The sequence below is a fragment of the Aphis gossypii genome, chromosome X (assembly GCF_020184175.1).
Source record: "Aphis gossypii isolate Hap1 chromosome X, ASM2018417v2, whole genome shotgun sequence".
NCBI lineage: Eukaryota > Metazoa > Arthropoda > Insecta > Hemiptera > Aphididae > Aphis > Aphis gossypii.
In genome coordinates, this window is record NC_065533.1 from 42,704,621 (window position 1) to 42,723,300 (window position 18,680).

Consider the following 18,680-nt stretch of genomic DNA (forward strand, 5'->3'; position numbering starts at 1 on the left):
TCGTTTATAATAATAATTATTACAGATCAAAATTTGCGTACCGTGCTCGTCGGAATCCCCCTTCCGTATGCATCATACCCAACCAAATAACCAACAACAAAGCGGCGAGGCCCCCGTCGGCACAATATATTATATTTTAGCGTATTATGCATATCTATATAAGTATTATTATTATATATTGTGTTTACTGCTGTACCACTTTTTCTCGGTTTTAGTTTTTTTTATAAACATTTCGTTATAATAGGGGGCCGCCGCCGTTGTTGCGCTGCGCCGGCGTGTGGACTGTGTGGTAGGTGCAGCTAGTGAGCAATCGCGCCGCCGTTTGAACGACACGTGCAGACCTCGAAAGTATTTCACGTATAACTATTGTGTGTACTTCGATCACAGTTGTCGCGTGAACTGAAATAATGTGACGTTGGTGGCTACGATCGTTTTTCCGGGAAAAAAAAAAAACGCGGTTTTTAAATTTTATTATTTTGTGATCGACTTTGGGATCTTCTTTACGGCTACTACAACACAATAATATCACTTATTATTATTCACATCTGCTGCAGACGTACGGTTTGTTATCGTTTTAACGCGGGTCACTTTAATAGTTGTTAGTTCTGGAACCGGGAGCCCCCTTACGTATAAAATGTATATTCAAGTAGATTATTATAATATGATGTAACTTGTAGGTATAATATTATATAGTACGATATGTAGAAATATTCATATGTGTTCAATTATGATAATTGGTAAGGAACTGTTTTCCCCTATTAACATTTCGATGCTATTAAAGGGGTCATAAGTTAATATTAAATATGTATATTGTGTATCGTTTTTGTAAAGAGTTACCTTTGGATCGTCATGCGTTTTTAAACTATACAAATAACATATGTGTATGTTTTGCGATGATTATGAAACATTTTACATAGTCTTTGTTTTACCGCACACTAATAAATTCGGTGGACGATTAAATTGTATTATACAAACCATCCAAATATTTGATTTTAAAATGTGGACATGATTTAGTGTAAAAACAATTTAGGATTTTATGCGTTTTGATAATTTCTTGCGTATATTTGAAAACATTGTATCTACCAAATATGTAGTAAGTATATATAGCGTTTTAGATTTCATTTTTTTTTAAGTACACAAGGATTCAAGGATTAACAATATTTTTAACAAGGAAGTACTGATAGTTGATGTATTTATACTAATCATTTAAAAAAAATTATAATTAATTATCTATAAACAATAAACATATAATTATTTTATTGCCGAATAAAAGAGATCATATACAGTTTAGAGATTTATTATATGAAGATGCGCAGTACATTTTATTCGGGTTTTTTTAATGTAAATTGTTATCTTGTGGCCCGTTAAAAGTTTGATATTATAAACTATAGTATTCAATTTAATTACCTTAAAAAATATGTTAGGTACCTACGATGCATTCATTATAGTTGTATACATAATATGGCAAAGGTCAGAACACTAGGATTATGTTTTATAACTCTGTAAAACATTTATATTATTAAAAATATTTATGTTGTGTATGATAATTATTATATAGTAAAAACTCATTTATTATTATTAATATAGATTGTAGCTTCTTATTCACATAATAAATAATACTGACTTTACCGCGTAGATAAGTGTATAATCAGTTATCACTGTTATCTTTCTAATTTTCTAATTTATCAACTATTCATGAGGAAATGTTAGAATTATATTAAAGTGATACAACGTGTTTAAATTAAAAAATATTACCTTATAACATTTAATTATTATATGAAAAAAAAGAATTTAAAATTATTTAATGAATGCATAGTTAATAAACTAATAACGTTTTCAAATAAGTATTTTTTAAATATTTTCACACTATTGACTAAATAGTTTATTTAAATTATTATATTTATATTTACTGTGTTATTAATTATTATATATTTAAGTAAACCTAAAGAATTTTTTGACAATAATTATTTTATTACGTGTAAAAGATTTTTTTTCTGTTCCTTCTGCAAATTAAATTAAATTGATTTATGTATAATGTACAATAATTTTACTATGACATATACTATGTAATTCATTACTATGAATGGCAGTAATACTATGAGCGTCTCGCCGTATTTCTCTCCGAAAAGTATAAAATACATTTTTTTATTTGATAGAGCTAATTTGAAAACTGTTTTTCTGAATCATTTGAAATTAAAAATATTATTCAGAAACTTTAATCATAGTACTATAAAGGTACATAAATAATACATTACATTTTTTTTAGCCCTTTAGGTATAATACCTACATCACTATGAATCAAAGTTTAAAATGTATTTTTAAATGAGTGCGCTCAGGTTTTTAATATTATTTCTGTCATCTAAATGAACTTTTGTAAAAAAATTTACATTCGTGTGGAATTGACCTAAAAAATAGATAATAAAGAAATGTTTATAAATACTAAATAGCACAAAAAGCTAAAATATTTTTAAATTATTATTATTATGTTTAGAAAATTTCAAAATCAATTTTGTTAAAATTTGTCTGAAAAAACAAACCCCGTTTTTATCTTTTATTTGTTTTTGAATTTTGTGTTTACTTTGAATTGGTAATATTTTACTATTGTGAACCCTCAAATAACCAGTTTGGTCGGATATTCTACCAAAAACAACTCGATCATATATTAAAATCAAAACATTTTTATTGTTGCAAAAATTAGCTACATTAATCAAACTATTCAAACCGGAAGAGCACTTAAAATCTAAAATTATCGTAATATAATATTATAATATTATCGTTATATTATTTTTAATGAAAAGTTTTAATTATTCTGTAATTCATATTTTTATTTTTATCAACAACAAATTTATTGTCATTATACAATATTATGTCCGTAATCAGATGCAAGTGCTGAACACTTCAAGTTTTCTTTGTTCACATTAGTGATTACTGATTAGGGTGAAATATAATACCTGTTGTAGATTCTATAATATTATAAAAAGTTAGGTATACCGATTTAATACTTTACGATGATTGATAAAATAAAAAAATAAAACTAAATATATGACGCAATATAAATAGTATCAATTATCACCCAATCAGCATCGAAAAACATTTTCCAGTAACGCCTTCCTTATCAAAACAGTGTATAAATTACAACAGAGAAGAGAGTACAAATAGATAGCTTATTTAGTATAATCAGTGGTAGGTATTGAATAGTCGTGTAAAGATGAACATCAAAAAGTGTCTAAAATCTAATATAGGAGGTCAGATTAAAAACTATTCATTTAGAACAGTAATAATTTATTTGAATTTTGAAATTATGTTCATAGTTGTAACTATCACCAATGTTAACGTTTGATTTATTATATTTAGAAATGACTCGTGAATCAATAGTGAGCAGTTACAATACTGAAGACGCGTTGGGGGACAAACCTTTGGAATTAGTTCGACCTACTAATCACGTCCACGAACACAACACAATACATCATCAAATATTAGAGGTAATATTAGTTTTTTAATTCATTGAAATATTGTTGAGAGTTATAATTGAATTACTATCAAATTAATTTCTATTAGTATTTTCCATTTTTATCAAAGTTTAATATAAATATTTTTATATTTACTTAACAATTATTCACCTTTTAGAATTATTAAGTTGAATAATTTAAAACAAAGTGTATTCCATAGGTAATTGTATTTTTTGTCTTTATATTTAATTGGTATATTTATTATATAACTACAAAACAGTGAACTAAGTTTTCAACATGGTAAAACGATTTATTATAGAAAAAACTGCTTTAACGAAAAAAATTAAATTAAAAATAATTATTTTTAATTTCACAACCCATATTTTATGACAGAATTCACACGTATCATACAATTGAAAATACAATCATTTATTTGATACCTTTTAAAAAAATTTAATTTAAGTTGATATTATATAATCATGTTTTATTGGATTTTTACAAATTTTTAATGTTAAAAATATATTTTACGTTTTATTGTAAATTATTAATACGCACTTACTTAATAAATTTAGTAACTTTTGCTAGAAAATGCAGTCTGTCCTATAGTCAGTGGCATAGCTAAACAATTTTTCGTGGGTAGGCCCGATATTTTGATGGAATAAGGATTATCAATGAATATTTTTATGAAATAAAAAACATGATATAAAACATTCATTTTTGAAGAAAAGTAGGTAGGCCCAGGCCTACCAGGCCTACCTGCTGGCTACGTCACTGTGAATAGTGATAACTAATTAATAATGTTTATTTATCTAGGTACATGACTTAAAAAAATTATTCACATCAATTCAAATATGTATAATTTGTAATTTTAGTTAAAAAAGCAACAACAACTTCAACAACAATATTTATTGGAACAATTCCAAGCTCAACAACAACAGTTAGCCGAGCAACATGAACAACAACTCCGGCAACATCTTAAGGTAAAATATTATTATATAAGAAAAAATATTAGAGTTTACTACCTATTCTCTAAAAGAATTGTTTAGGTAAATTTCCTATTTCGGAGGAATATTTTCAAACAATATAATGTATTAATAATTTATCATAGTGCCTACATGTATATTATACATAGATACAAATAAAAGTTTCTCAATCGACTTAATAACCTGTTGAATAAAAGATTTGAACTGTCATCTTGTGTTATTTGCTATTGTTATACATTTTATGATCATAATATCTGTATTAAGTTACATATGTATACAAATAGTTCATAACGTGCTCTTGATGGACGAGTATCTTACATAAATAATGTATAGACGTGTGTAACGCAGGATTTATGGGAAAAAAAAAGGGAACTTGAAGAAAAAGAACAGCGTGAAAAAAAGGAAGAAGAAAAATTGGAAACTATAAAGAAAAAAGAAAAACATGAACAAAGTGCTATTGCGTCATCCGAAGTTAAACAAATTTTACAGGTAATATAAATAAATGTAATGGTCGATGATATCAGTTTCTATATCAAAATTATAATGATTTGCATTAAAATATTAAAATAAAATAACTTAAATATTTTAACACGGTTTTTTTTACTTTTAATATTTTATTATAACTTATATAATAATATACGGATATAAGTATATACTATGTTATAGTATTATCTTGGTTAAGTTTTGTTGATAGTTTTATTAATTTTTGTTTATGTTTAAAAAAGTTTCTAGCAATAAATGGTTTTTAATGTAGGTATATTAAATACCATTAACCATAAAAAAATTAAGTCTAGTTTAAAAAATTGGCTTTTAATATAAGGATTTTTTTTTTTTTTTGATTATATCTTTTAAAAGTTAAATCACAGTTTAAATATTGAATATAAGTATTACGAAATCGTTATCGAAATGAAAGTTAAATTAAAAAAGAGATTCAGCCTAGGTTTAGTTTACAATACATAAGAATAGATTTATTAAAAATGTGTATTAATTAATTGTTTTAGTATAAAATTATAACCAATATTATTGCGTTTGAAAAATAATTCTGATAAAAGTTCGACAATTGATTTACTAAAAATGTGTTTAGATTTTGTTACAACACGTATATTACTTACTTTTAGATTCTCAGGAAAAATTTTTCTCTTAACATTAGAAAAAACATTAACCATTACTTAGCATCGTTTGCATAATTTTAAATGTACATTAAATGTATGCAATGTAATTATTATAAATACTGCTTAAAAAAATCTCGATAAGTATTACGGATTGTGGACGTCAAATAAGCTAAATAAATTTTTTAATTTAATAATTTCATACATATTATGTTTAAAATACAAATTTTTAATCATAATTATATTATTATACAAATAATTTTGATAAATATCGCATTATTCAAAATTGAATAGAGAAGGTATTAGATAGGTAAATTAAAAAAATAACTAACTAGTCATATTTTATCATATGTGTGTCATGTCAGCGTTATTATCGTGTGTACAAATATAGTTATTATTTATTATAGTATTTAAAAATGTATGATTACTTTCGAGTTCAAATGCCCCGAGAAACATATTACAACGCCCACCTTTGTTCTTTAGGAGTTAGGGTTAACAATAGGCCATATACTAATACCAACTAGATAACATAACAAATAATACTAATACCCTCCATTCGCCCGATAATATAACAGTGATAACTGTTTAATGTAAACATAGACATCGGTATAAATCCGAAGGTCTTGTGAATATATTTAATAAAATTGCGTATGAACTACTGTTGTTACGATTTTTACGATCAATATCTTCAATTTTCTAGTCTAGTTTTCTTTAAACTACATCCTTAAAATTTTCTAGGGGTTTCTGCTGAGTAAAAAACATCGAGAAGCAGCATCAAGTAGTTCTATACAATCTCAACAATCCTACCCTAGTTGGTTAGTACTTAAATTATAAATTGTTTTAAATATAGTATTGTATAAATATTTAAAATGTGCATATTATTTTATAGGGGTATCTTACAATCTCAGCAGTCGGAACCAAACGTAATGCCTAGTAGTTTAAGTCCTTCATCTAGTGGGTCAAATATTACACCATATAGATTTGTTGGGCGGTACGAAGAAGATTTCCCTCTTAGAAAAACAGGTATTTATATTTAATCTAATAAAATGTAGCTTTTTTAACATCCTTCATTGTTTTAATTATTTCTAAAAATAAAATGCGCTAAATACATGGAAACACCTCTTTTATAATTGTTTATTTTTATATTTATAAATTTTTAATGATGCAGAATCATAAAACAAATTAGAAATAATACTTAGAAATAAAGCTGTAAAGAAAAATTTAATTTTAGCCCAAAAATTTTAAGTATTCCAATTCATTTATATTAAAAAATGTTAAATAATTGGATTTCGTGGTTTATTATTCGTTTTAATTGAAAAATGCAATTAATTAAACTTTGTTCATAAAGTAATAACACAATTTATAATAATTGATCGTCAATTAAATTTCTATAGTTATATGGAAATAGTAATTTTGTTCGTTGAATACTAGCTATTATACTAATCCAAAAATGTTACTGATAAAAATAATCAAATGTGACCGTGGACAGTAGTGTAAATACAATTTTTACATTTAACTTTTTTGGGTTATTTTAATTTTCCCTTAAATTTGTCAAATAATTAAAAAAATTTAATTTCCGCCTTTTAAGGGATATCCTGAGTAGTCTTTATATACAAAATAGTTTTCACAAACAATTTATGAAAGTGTGGTGTCATCTAAAATTTTTTAATTGCAATGAGTTGTTTTTTAACCATCTGAATAATTTGTAATATTAACTTATAATGATGACAACGTAAATAGATAATAACAAACTCGTTACGCCTTTTAATTACTTTAGTTTTTAACATAACGTTTGTCTTCTTTTCATCTACTGACCACTTTCCTAACTTAAGTGTGTTTTTTTTGTTCCTTGTGTGTGTTGAAAATGTTATTGCATGCAGCGTCCGAACCAAATTTGCTCAAAATCAGATTGAAACAGCGCATGTTCGACCGACGTAACAATCCAATCGCACGGCCCAAAGAAAGATCCGGCAGCAGAGTATCTAAGCTCGCAAGTACCGTACCATTTTACTAATAAAATACTTTTCCCTTTCAATACTAACCTCTTAATATTCCATCATAAATTTCACATTCCTGTTTTTATTTTACAGTAGAGACGTCTCCTTCGGGCAGTACTCCCGGTTCTGGACCTAATTCTCCTCCTATACTCATATCAAATTGTCGAAACTCACCTTCAACTGGAGCCACTACTCCAATAAAAGAAGTAAAATACAAATTTAACATAAGAATTAGTTAATTAAGATTTTACATTTTTGTTTTATTTTTTAAGGAAGGAGAAATTTCATTTGGCCATATGTCTAATAATAAATCAGACCAAAGCAGTAGTGTTGCTGATATATCTGCATTATATACAAGCCCTTCGATGCCTAATATATCATTAGGTCGACCACCATCAAATTCGGTAATTATTATTTTAGTACAATTTAAATATTTATAAATATATAATCTAACCATCATTATTAATTGAATTAACTCACGCCTGAAAAATAAAAATAAATTAGTTAGGTGTGAGTCATAAAAACTATTGGTTATTTAATATAATAATATTAAGTTTTTAACTTTCGGGATTTATTATATTTTCTATATTTTATGCTACATATTACAATTAGGTACATTACGCTTGCTTACTAATAAATAGAAAAAAAAATTATTGTTAGAAAGAAAATATAATCATCTTAAATACATTTATTAATTTTATAAGTTAATGAACCTTCACAAACCCACTAATGGTTTTAACTGCTCTCAAGTTGATTATTTGTATAGGTTAAGCCTCTCTTATGTAATACAACATTTTTATTCACAGTTTTAAACATATTCAACTATTAAGTAATAAATAATTATATAACAATCGATTGTTTCTTATAATGTGTTGTCTCAGTCTTACTAACGCACAACTACCAATTTATACGTTTAGCAGTTTCAATTGAATGTGTTATTATTTGATTAAATTATATTATATTATCAAACATATAATATTATATAGATCATTAGTGTTTTTTTGTTGATTTCTTTTCTCGATATTTAAAAATATTAAAACATAAATATTCGTATTACTCAAACATTAGATATTGTTAATAACTACCGAGATAAGTAAAGAACACAAAATAATCTTTTTATCTTTAGACTTTAAGTTTGACAATAGGTGAATTGAATCTAATTTTTAAACTAACCACGCATAAGCTGCTAAACGCAAATTTTTCTGTTTTTTCATTGATAATCCAGAAACAACATACGGGCGTGATCAACAAATAAATATACATATGTGTAATATAATATTATTAATATAGCATAAAAGTATAGTTTCCAATCGTATAATTATATGAAAGTAAATCTAGAAATTCACGTAAATTCATTATTCGTAAATAACGAACCATTGTTAAATCAACTTCGTTTTTTGTTTTAGCTATATTTTCCTTTAAAAATTCATTTTTTTTTCATATAAATTAACCCCCAAATCTTTCAAAATCGCACACATTTTATTTATATTTTAAAATCAAACATCTATTATTATTAATTATTAAACTAATTTCATTGATTATAATTAAATACGATTAACTGTTGTGTGGTTTTTAACGATGATGTGGTTTTTTGATAAATGTAAGCGTTATTAATACATAAACGTATATGGTATTAAACGTTTGATTTTAGGAAAACTGTAAGATTGATGTATAAAACATCATATTTAAATAACTTTTTTTAAAGGTGTAGGGTTATTACGGCCCCTACCAAATCCAATTAATTTTTAATTGTAATTGTTCAGTTTGCATTGAATAAAATTATAAAAAATTTTTAACTATCGATCGAAGACTTGGTTTTAATATCGTTATTTAGTTGGTAAGTAGGTATATAATTTACTAATTATATTGAAAGTTTAAGCTTTTATAAAATATCACATCTTTATGATATGTACCTATTAGATAAAAAAATTAATATAAATTCATAATACCGTTATTTTTTTAGAAAATTAAACTATTTTAAACAAACCAAGTACAATTCTAAGGTATTCATTATTGCTTTTCTCACTATTAATCACCTTGATGACGTTTCTAAATATTTATACACTTTCGAAGTATAAATATAAAATATATTTAGTATAGTATAACATCTTATTTCATTAAACATTTTTAGGCATAATAAAATTATTTAAACTATTTTATAACCTAACCAACAAAAAACTTGTTTTAAGTTGCATCGGACTTGTTTTTTAATACCTTGTTTGTGATAATTTTGACAATAATTATTACTATAAATTTAGTTTTTTAACATTTGGAAGTCACAAGTATTTTTTTTTTTTATATTTTATTTATAAAGCTTTCTCCATTATACTATTTGGTTGATGTTTTGTACATTGAAAAATAACATAATTCTGGAAACTATTTATATTTCCTGTTCAGCTTGGCATAAGGCGCCATTAATACAAAGAAAATGCTTATCGTATATACCCAAAGATTTTTTAACTTAAGGCGTTCAGTATTTTAAAAGTTGTCATTTTTTAACTAATTAAAATTATTTAAAAATTCAAAATTCAAAAAAAATTCATTTTTTTACTATATATATTATTAATTTCATATTCCTAAGTAGATTATTTTTGAAGTATTCAATATATACATATTGCATTTTAAACCAGTGATTAATTAGTTGTAACTTTAAACTTCCAAATCCTTTACATTTTTATAATGATGGTAATTAAACAAATTTTTATTTTCGTCTGTTAATTCTTTGTCTAGTTTAGGTTTGGCTATTTTTATAAAATTCACTTATTATATTATTACATGTTATGCCTATGTGTATAATCTTAGACGTTGTTATAACATAAATTAATTTACGAATAAATAATGAAAAAAAACCCTGTTGACTAGTAAATAGATAGTTACTTATATTATAGTTTATAAATATCAATTTTCCCTTTTATTAAAGTTAATTATGTTATACTTATATTTCATGATTAAAAATACGTCATAATTTATAAATATCTTTTAATCTATTGTCGCTATTTCCACTCTCCAAATATTTAAACAGTTAAGAGGATGTTATCGTACTACTTGTTTTCTCTGACGCACCTACAATATGGTAAATTTACGTTCAACAGACCCAAATATTATGTTGTTAGCTTTAATATTAGAGTGAATTGATTATTAACAAAGTCGTGCAGAATTAAGTGCAAAACATTATCTGTATTTGTTCGTTAATTTTTATACGGATATTTCAACTTTTTTGTGGTAGAATCAGCATTTTATAATATTGTACTATTTTACATACACAGAAAGTCATAACTTAGTAGATTCAATAAGTAAAATTATATGTTATAAAATTTGTTCAAAAAAATTTAAATATACACATTTTTACAATTATTACATTTAATATTTACAATTTTGAGTAGTCTGTATATAGAAAAAAAGAGTTATATCATTGAAATTATTTCATATGTATTAACATCATTAGAACACGAGACCTTTTCGACATAAAACCGTTCGTGTAAATGTAATAAAAACATATTTATCATCAGAATAGGTCATCATTTTTAAGTTTTGACACACTCAATCTCGATATCTCATTATTTACTCGTCATAAATTAAACAATATCTAAATTTACCATAGAAAAAACATACGCACACACGGCCATAGGTCATTTTATAGAGATAACATTTTTATATTCATATTCTAATATGTTTACAAGGTGATCCATTTCAGTGTCTACACACATGAATTCGAAATGTTTTAACTCTTTTGGAAACATTATTTTCATATAATTAATTTGAATTCATTGAAAAACAATAGATATTTTTAATTTTATGTTTCGTATCAAAACATTTTTATAAGTACATTAATATATAAAAATAAAATTATATATATATATACTAATTAACTACTTGTTCGAAATTCGGTTTTATGTAACACAATACTCGAAAAATATTCTGCATCTGAATATGAAATTAGAGAATGTATGTTATCTTATGAAAATACACGTACAATATTAAACGATAGTTTTAAAAAACAAAATTTTTCAAAGAAGGTAAAAGTTTTTGAAATAATGAATGTGGATATTTAAATAAATCACTTTGTATATTTATAAAAAATGACGTGATGGTGAACCATACTTTCTGCAAAAAATAAAAAAATAAAGAATGTTTACTTATAACATTTTTCAACATTTTGAATGATGATTTTAAATTATAATCATGTCTGCTATAATTATTCTCAGTTACATTTCAATGTATCAAACCTGGATGAGTAAATTTTATTTGTGTTAAAATTATGACTTAATACCAATTTTTTAATATCAAAATAACTAATTCAAGTATAATATTTTAATTAATTAATTTATAACAAATCTTTATGTAAATGAAAACTATTTCTCTCTACAGGTAAAGGGTTTCATTTGAAAAGATATTAATCAATGTGTTTTATATTACATTAAAACATAATTATTTTACATTCATATTAAATGACAAATAACAAATATAAAATTTGATAGTGCTCCCCTCAGAAATTGCACTAAAATAAACATTGATAAACTTACTCAATCGAGATAAATTCAATACTCATTCGCAATTCAGTCTTTTAATGAATAATTTCTATTTGTTAAGAGAGTAATTATTTTTTATTTTTTTTTTTGCCACTTCATGTGAATCATGTGATAATTAAATACAATACACTGATTATTATATTGTCTACTCTTTAATAAAACACTTGTTTTCCCAATTTTATGTTTCAATCTTTCACTTTATTACATCAAGTTTATTTGGTGTCTTTCAAAATTAACGGATCGGGTAAGTACATTGGTGTTACATGAAATATGTTTCATGTAGATACAACATCAACCTGAAAAAATTGTTAAGGCTTAATTAAAACAATATTTGATTGGCTCATAAATTATTTAAACATTAAATATCACTAACCCCTAAAAATCATCCTTTAGTTCAAAATAATTATTTATTTTAGATTTTGTATTTTTTAATTTCTAATTAAGTTTTGAATACTTACAACTAATAAGTTATAAATTAGCTCAATTTTACATTTTTAGATTCTTTAATGTAAAACTCTATAGTCATTGATCGTTTAAGAGGATATTACAAATAATTTAAAATAATAAAATTATAATTATACATTTTAGGTTAATATCAAATTAGTAAAAAAAAAAAACATTTATGGTTTCAATCAAGATTTTTTTAAATTGTTAATTTGTATTTTAACTCTAATCTAACGTGTATACATATAAAATCATGAAGGAGTTATTATTTATCATATTGTATTATATGTTAAGCAAATTGGACTATATCAGAATGAATACTGTGAAACATTATAATATCTTGTAAATTGCTTTAATTTAAAATTACATTTATAAAACATATAGATTTAAGTTAGTATAATATGAAAAATGTCTAAATATTTATAAGGTATTTTTTTTGTCTGATGTTACATTATGTTTTGGATGTTAGGTCAGGCTATCTTTTCACAAGTTAATAAATTTACTTAATATTGAAAACGATTGGTCTCTAAAATAACTTATCATAGTCTAAAGCAGGGGTCGCCAATCTTTTCAAACAAGTGAAATGCATTTGAAATTTGAAATCCCAGGTGATCGACATCTAAGAGAATTTTGATCATTAGGAAGAGATTTGTTTAATGAGTAAAAAAAAAAAAAAAACTAAGCTCCAAAGAATAATGAAGTTATTTATTGTTTCTTCATAATAATTTATTACTCAATCGATCAATAATGTTAAAATTAATTTTAATAATCAACTGGTTGGCAACCCCTGGTCTAAAGCCTTACATAACATTACTCTACTCTTCATACCTAAATACTATATTCTAGCATTTTTGTTAAAAAACAAATATTATGTGATAAAAAACTGATACATAATATTATAAGTCATTTCAAAACATTTTCTTAATTTAAAAAAAAAATTCTGATTTTTTAAAAATGTTATATTTTGTTTTAAATACATTGGGTCATAAATATTGTATTTGTTTAATGGTTAGAATTTTAATTTTAATTTAATATATCTTAGGATGGATCAAAATTATCATCTGTTTCGGAAGCTGAAGTCCGTGCTGCATTTACTGCAAGATTAGGTGCACCACTCACTGGTCAAATGTTATCAAGTACATTGCCATATTATCCTACGCTTCCAAGTAATTATTGATTTATTTTAGTACAATAATATTTTAGAACTTAAAAATAAAAAAAATATATTAAGTACCTAAATAACATTTTATTAAATTTATTGGGTATTTAAATATATTTTATAGTGCATATTTAAAATTCATATTGATTATATAGTACTGGATACATCTCAAAGTTTCATTCAAAAACAAATGCGAAGTCTTGAATCCAGACAAACTACTACTACTCCAACATTTCATCCTGCACCTATAACTGACACTCAAGTGGCACATGCTAGATTGAATAAAGCTGGACACAGACCACTAGGCCGCACACAATCAGCACCACTACCTCTAGGACATCCAATGTTGAATAGCACTGTGCCCGGTCAACAACTAAGTGTTCATTATGAAGATTACGAATTACCACTTCAACAACTTAACTCACATTATTTGAAACAAGTAAAAAGTTCTTAAATTTTGAAGAAAATATTTTTATTATGTTACATTGTATTAATATTTTAAAAAAATTTAGCAAATTCGCCATACTGTTTTAACCCGAGCTGGAAGTCGAGCACACTTGGCTAATAACAGTAGTTTAATAAATGAAGATCAAGAAGATAATGCAAAGGTTTGCAAACATAATATATTATATACAAAGTTAACTCTACTGATTAACATTATAAATTTATAAATATAGGTAATTGATTTGACTGGTGGTCCAAGAACATCGACAGATAATGGTTTGAAAAATAAAAGTCAGACATTTTTACAACAACAACGTGACTTAATGATGCGACAAACATCTCAATCAAATGATAGTGCGTTAATTAAAATATATTAATGTATTTAAGTATTTTTGATTAAACATTCTGTTTTATTCTATAGTTTCGCTTTTTGCAAATCGGAATACACATGTTACTCTTCCTTTAGTTAGAACATATTCCAGTCCTTTAGATGCAACCATAAGTACAGGAGGGATTAACTCTGACACATCTACATCATCATCATCACCATACCTTTCATCTACTAGTCTTAATTCTTCTAACGCTAAACTATCAGGGTAAGTGTCTTAAAAATTAATACATTTTTATTACAATGTTAAATATTGATTTATATTTACTTCTAGAAGTCCACACCGACCTACTACTGGACTAGCTTTTGATAGTTTAATGTTGAAACATGCTTGTAAATGTGGCAACAATGCTATACATCCAGAACATAGTGGACGGCTTCAAAGTGTTTGGGCTCGATTATTTGAAACAGGATTAGCTAGACGATGTTATAGATTGAGACCACGCAAAGCAACAATCGAAGAATTACAAACATGCCATACTGAACCACACACTCTTTTATTTGGTTAGTTTTGTAAAATCTATTTGATTTAGCTAGTCTTATATATATATTTATATTTGTTAATTAGGTACAAACCTTGCAAGTCGTCAAAAAATGGATAGTTCTAAATTAGCTGAATTGCCTGTGAAAGCATTGGTGCGATTGCCTTGTGGTGGATTAGGGGTGGATTCTGACACTACATGGAATGAATTACATACAGCTCCAGCTGCTCGAATGGCTGTTGGTTGTGTTATTGATTTGGCCTTTAAAGGTAATACATATTCTATTTGAAAACATTTTTATTATTATTATAAAAACCTATCTTACAATTTTGTAAATAGCTGCCCTGGGTGATGTAAAAAATGGTTTTGCTATTGTTCGTCCACCTGGTCATCATGCTGAAGCTAATCAAGCTATGGGATTTTGTTTTTTTAATTCAATTGCTGTTGCTTGTCGTCTGTTACAACAGAGGCAAGCTGTACGGCGTATACTTATTGTTGATTGGGTATGTTCAATGTATTTATTTATCGAAAAAATATATTTTATAATCTTTTTTGCACTTAATTGTTATAGGATGTTCACCATGGTAACGGTACACAACAAATTTTCTATAACGATAGAAGTGTCTTATATCTATCTATTCATCGGCATGACGAAGGTAACTTCTTTCCAGGAACTGGTGCACCTAGTGAGGTAGGTATTTTAAAAATGTATTTTACATTTTATATTATTTATTATATATTTTAGTGTGGAGCTGGCAGTGGTCTAGGATACAATGTGAATATAGCATGGAGTGGTGGATTACAACCTCCACTTGGTGATGCTGAGTATTTAGCTGCTTTTCGGACAGTTGTAATGCCTATTGCTCGGGTAAAGATAAAGTCTTCTGATCCTTAGCTATAATTGTTTATACCATTATTTTAAATTTCAGGATTATGCTCCAGAAATCGTATTGGTATCAGCAGGTTTTGACGCAGCCTCAGGCCATCCAGCTCCATTAGGTGGATATAATGTAACCCCTGCTTGTTTTGCTTACATGACACAACAACTAATGCAAATTGCAGATGGAAAAGTATGTTTTTTATTATTAATTGTTCCTTAAATTAATTAGTCATAATTTTTAATTAATAAAAAATATTTTGTGTAGGTAATTTTGTCTTTAGAAGGAGGGTATGATCTAACTGCCATATGTGACAGTGCAGAAGAATGTGTACGTGCATTACTCGAAGATGAAGTAACACCAATCGTGCAGTCTGAGCTTCATCGTACCCCTTGTCAAAACGCCATAAAAACATTACAAAAAACCATCGCCATTCAGGTAGTTAAAATAAATTTAATTAAAATTAAGATCAATCCTTTTATTGATTTAATTCGTGACACTTTTTTATTAAACAGTTGCCCCACTGGCCTGTATTAAAAAAACTAGCTCATACAGTATCATGCAGTGCTGTAGAAGCTACCCTTTGTGAAGAAAATGAAACAGTTAGTGCCATGGCTTCGTTATCAATGACCAGACATAGAATACAGTAAGAACCTTGCTTTAATCGGGGAGGAAAAGGGACGGGAGCATGTATTAAATTTAAATATACTTGGCTAATCATTACAAAAACTGAAGAAAAACGTTAATAATTATGTATTGTAAATTTATCTGTTTTAGAAGTTCAGATCCTAGTGAAGAACCGATGGAAGAAGACTGTGAGGATGATAAATAGATTATTGTGTAATTTATTTGAGCTAATTAATTACTCTTTCTGTTATACAATATTGTTTCATTATCAAATTTCACACTGTGTATTTAACCTAACCTTTTAACGGCTAAAAAAAAAGTAGTCCCTTATGCTGTGACTTTGAAAGTTGTATTGTGTTTATTACATTAAAAATAGAAGTATACGAGTTTAATTAATATTTAGATCCTTTAAATAATTGACGCAATTATTTGGTTATCTAATGAACAATTTTTTTTTAATATTTTCATTATCCCTTCCCAATATTATGTACATTTATAATATATTTATTTATTTAAATAAAACATTCCAAATAATAATTCTTAACACATAAAATTATTCCAAAAATTATGTTACCTGCGTCATAACGTAAAGTAAAATATTGTGTAAAATATATATATTTTTAGTTTGTTATTGTTTTAAATATCTATATTAAACTTATTTTATTATTTAAACACTAATTGATATATATACATACATATATATATTAAGTGTTGTGATAACTGATAATTGTTAATTTTTTTTTTTTTTTTGGCCGGATTTTTATTCTGGATACAGATTTGAACATAACTAATGTTTTGCCCTTTCTTTTTATGTAAATACCAAATATTAATGAATATTGTGTTGGAGTTATATGTTTACTAGTCGTTTATAATATATATTCATATGATTATAATTATTGTTTATCAATTTATCATCATTATCATTATTATTTTATTATTATTACTTTCGTTATAATTATTTAGTCTATTTTATAAACAAAAATTGGCTCGAGATGTTTTAATGTTTAAATTTAATATTTTTGTTGTCGATATTACAGAATATTTATGGGAATTAATGTTTTAGTATTTGTTACACTTATAAATAAATATATGAATACATATTATACATATATGTTTCTGCAAACGCCTTTCACGTGGCATTTTGAAAATAGTATTATGATAGTTTGAGAACCTTATTTAAATATTTGATGTATAATTCTTATAGATATGTAAGTTTATTATGAGGATAAAAGTTTAAAATTGATGTGATAATATTTTGTTTTTATTTTAAACTTAGTATAGATTAAATTTACCTAAATGGGCAACATATTGTATAAGATTACCTTCTGTTCCTTGTATTGTTCATTATTTTAATAATAAATATAACAAAGTTAGTACTCTTCTATAAATAATAATAATAAAAAAAAAAATGAAATATGTTGATTTGTATTCAAATTCACAGTATAGCCCACAATGTATAAATCTAGTGTTGCCGATTTAGGTTTAATTAATCCATAATATACATTATTATTATGAAGCGAGTGCAAGATGAAAATTAATTTTAAAATCACATAAATATTATTTAATTTATAATTTTTTACATGATGATTAAAAGTATATTATGTCAATTAATAAATGCTTTATTTTATTAACACAAAATATTGGTGTATATTTTAAGAATATTATATTCTCATTTAGCAGATCACCTTGCATTTTCTACAGTTGTGTGTAGTGGTTATAAATTTGTTTTTATTTGTATGTATACAGTGCTTATTTTAATTGTTAATTTTTGTTGTATTCTTTCTTTTGTTACTGTTTAAGAAAAAATGGTATTGCATTATGTTAAATTCATATTTGTCCAAATGAAGTAAATGTTTTTTTTTCTAATGTAATAATTATCTTGACTTTTTATGTTTTCATTTGATTATTCTTCGTGAAATGGATTATATAGCTATTTAGTTTAAATTGAATTTGTATTAAAATTTAATTTTAAACCCTTAACAAATTACATGTATTAATTATATTTTTTCCCCCAAGTTGCTATCTGCCAAATAGAGCGTACTATAATTTGTACATGAATCAATATTCTGAAATCTAGAGTTTTTATAGATAATTCTGAGTGTAAAAAAAATCAGCTTCAAACATGAGAGGTGCTCTAACTTCAGTAATGTTATCAACATCAAAAAAATACTACAAAATTTAAGAAAATAAA

General features: G+C 25.4%; 1 protein-coding gene and 1 long non-coding RNA gene across 15 annotated transcripts in view; one reads left to right on the forward strand and one right to left on the reverse strand.

Annotated features, from left to right (window-relative positions):
• The window catches only part of LOC114129330 (histone deacetylase 4), a 50,972-nt gene extending 32,499 nt beyond the window's left edge, over positions 1-18,473 (forward strand). For 7 of the 14 annotated variants that reach the window (XM_050205239.1, XM_050205238.1, XM_050205240.1 and 4 more), the window contains 23 exons: positions 3,355-3,482; positions 4,322-4,429; positions 4,766-4,921; positions 6,280-6,356; positions 6,431-6,564; positions 7,422-7,535; positions 7,632-7,744; positions 7,811-7,942; positions 12,279-12,311; positions 13,554-13,677; positions 13,826-14,109; positions 14,183-14,278; positions 14,348-14,468; positions 14,536-14,710; positions 14,777-15,006; positions 15,071-15,253; positions 15,324-15,487; positions 15,556-15,675; positions 15,730-15,852; positions 15,914-16,054; positions 16,130-16,300; positions 16,378-16,508; positions 16,640-18,473. In XM_050205239.1, the coding sequence (XP_050061196.1) occupies positions 3,355-3,482; positions 4,322-4,429; positions 4,766-4,921; positions 6,280-6,356; positions 6,431-6,564; positions 7,422-7,535; positions 7,632-7,744; positions 7,811-7,942; positions 12,279-12,311; positions 13,554-13,677; positions 13,826-14,109; positions 14,183-14,278; positions 14,348-14,468; positions 14,536-14,710; positions 14,777-15,006; positions 15,071-15,253; positions 15,324-15,487; positions 15,556-15,675; positions 15,730-15,852; positions 15,914-16,054; positions 16,130-16,300; positions 16,378-16,508; positions 16,640-16,694 (3,113 nt within the window). In that variant the 3' untranslated portion in view covers positions 16,695-18,473. Of the gene's footprint in view, positions 1-310; positions 562-3,150; positions 3,275-3,354; positions 3,483-4,321; positions 4,430-4,765; positions 4,922-6,279; positions 6,357-6,430; positions 6,565-7,421; positions 7,536-7,631; positions 7,745-7,810; positions 7,943-12,278; positions 12,312-13,553; positions 13,678-13,825; positions 14,110-14,182; positions 14,279-14,347; positions 14,469-14,535; positions 14,711-14,776; positions 15,007-15,070; positions 15,254-15,323; positions 15,488-15,555; positions 15,676-15,729; positions 15,853-15,913; positions 16,055-16,129; positions 16,301-16,377; positions 16,509-16,639 lie in introns of those variants that run through there. The other 7 variants (XM_050205247.1, XM_050205246.1, XM_050205242.1 and 4 more) reach the window with 7 other exon arrangements.
• On the reverse strand, positions 12,267-15,408 carry LOC126551553 (uncharacterized). The gene is made up of 3 exons (XR_007605483.1): positions 15,310-15,408; positions 15,079-15,245; positions 12,267-12,363 (listed from the first exon to the last, which is right to left on the reverse strand). It is a non-coding gene; the product is annotated as an uncharacterized LOC126551553 (long non-coding RNA).
• Positions 18,474-18,680: the final 207 nt, after the last annotated feature.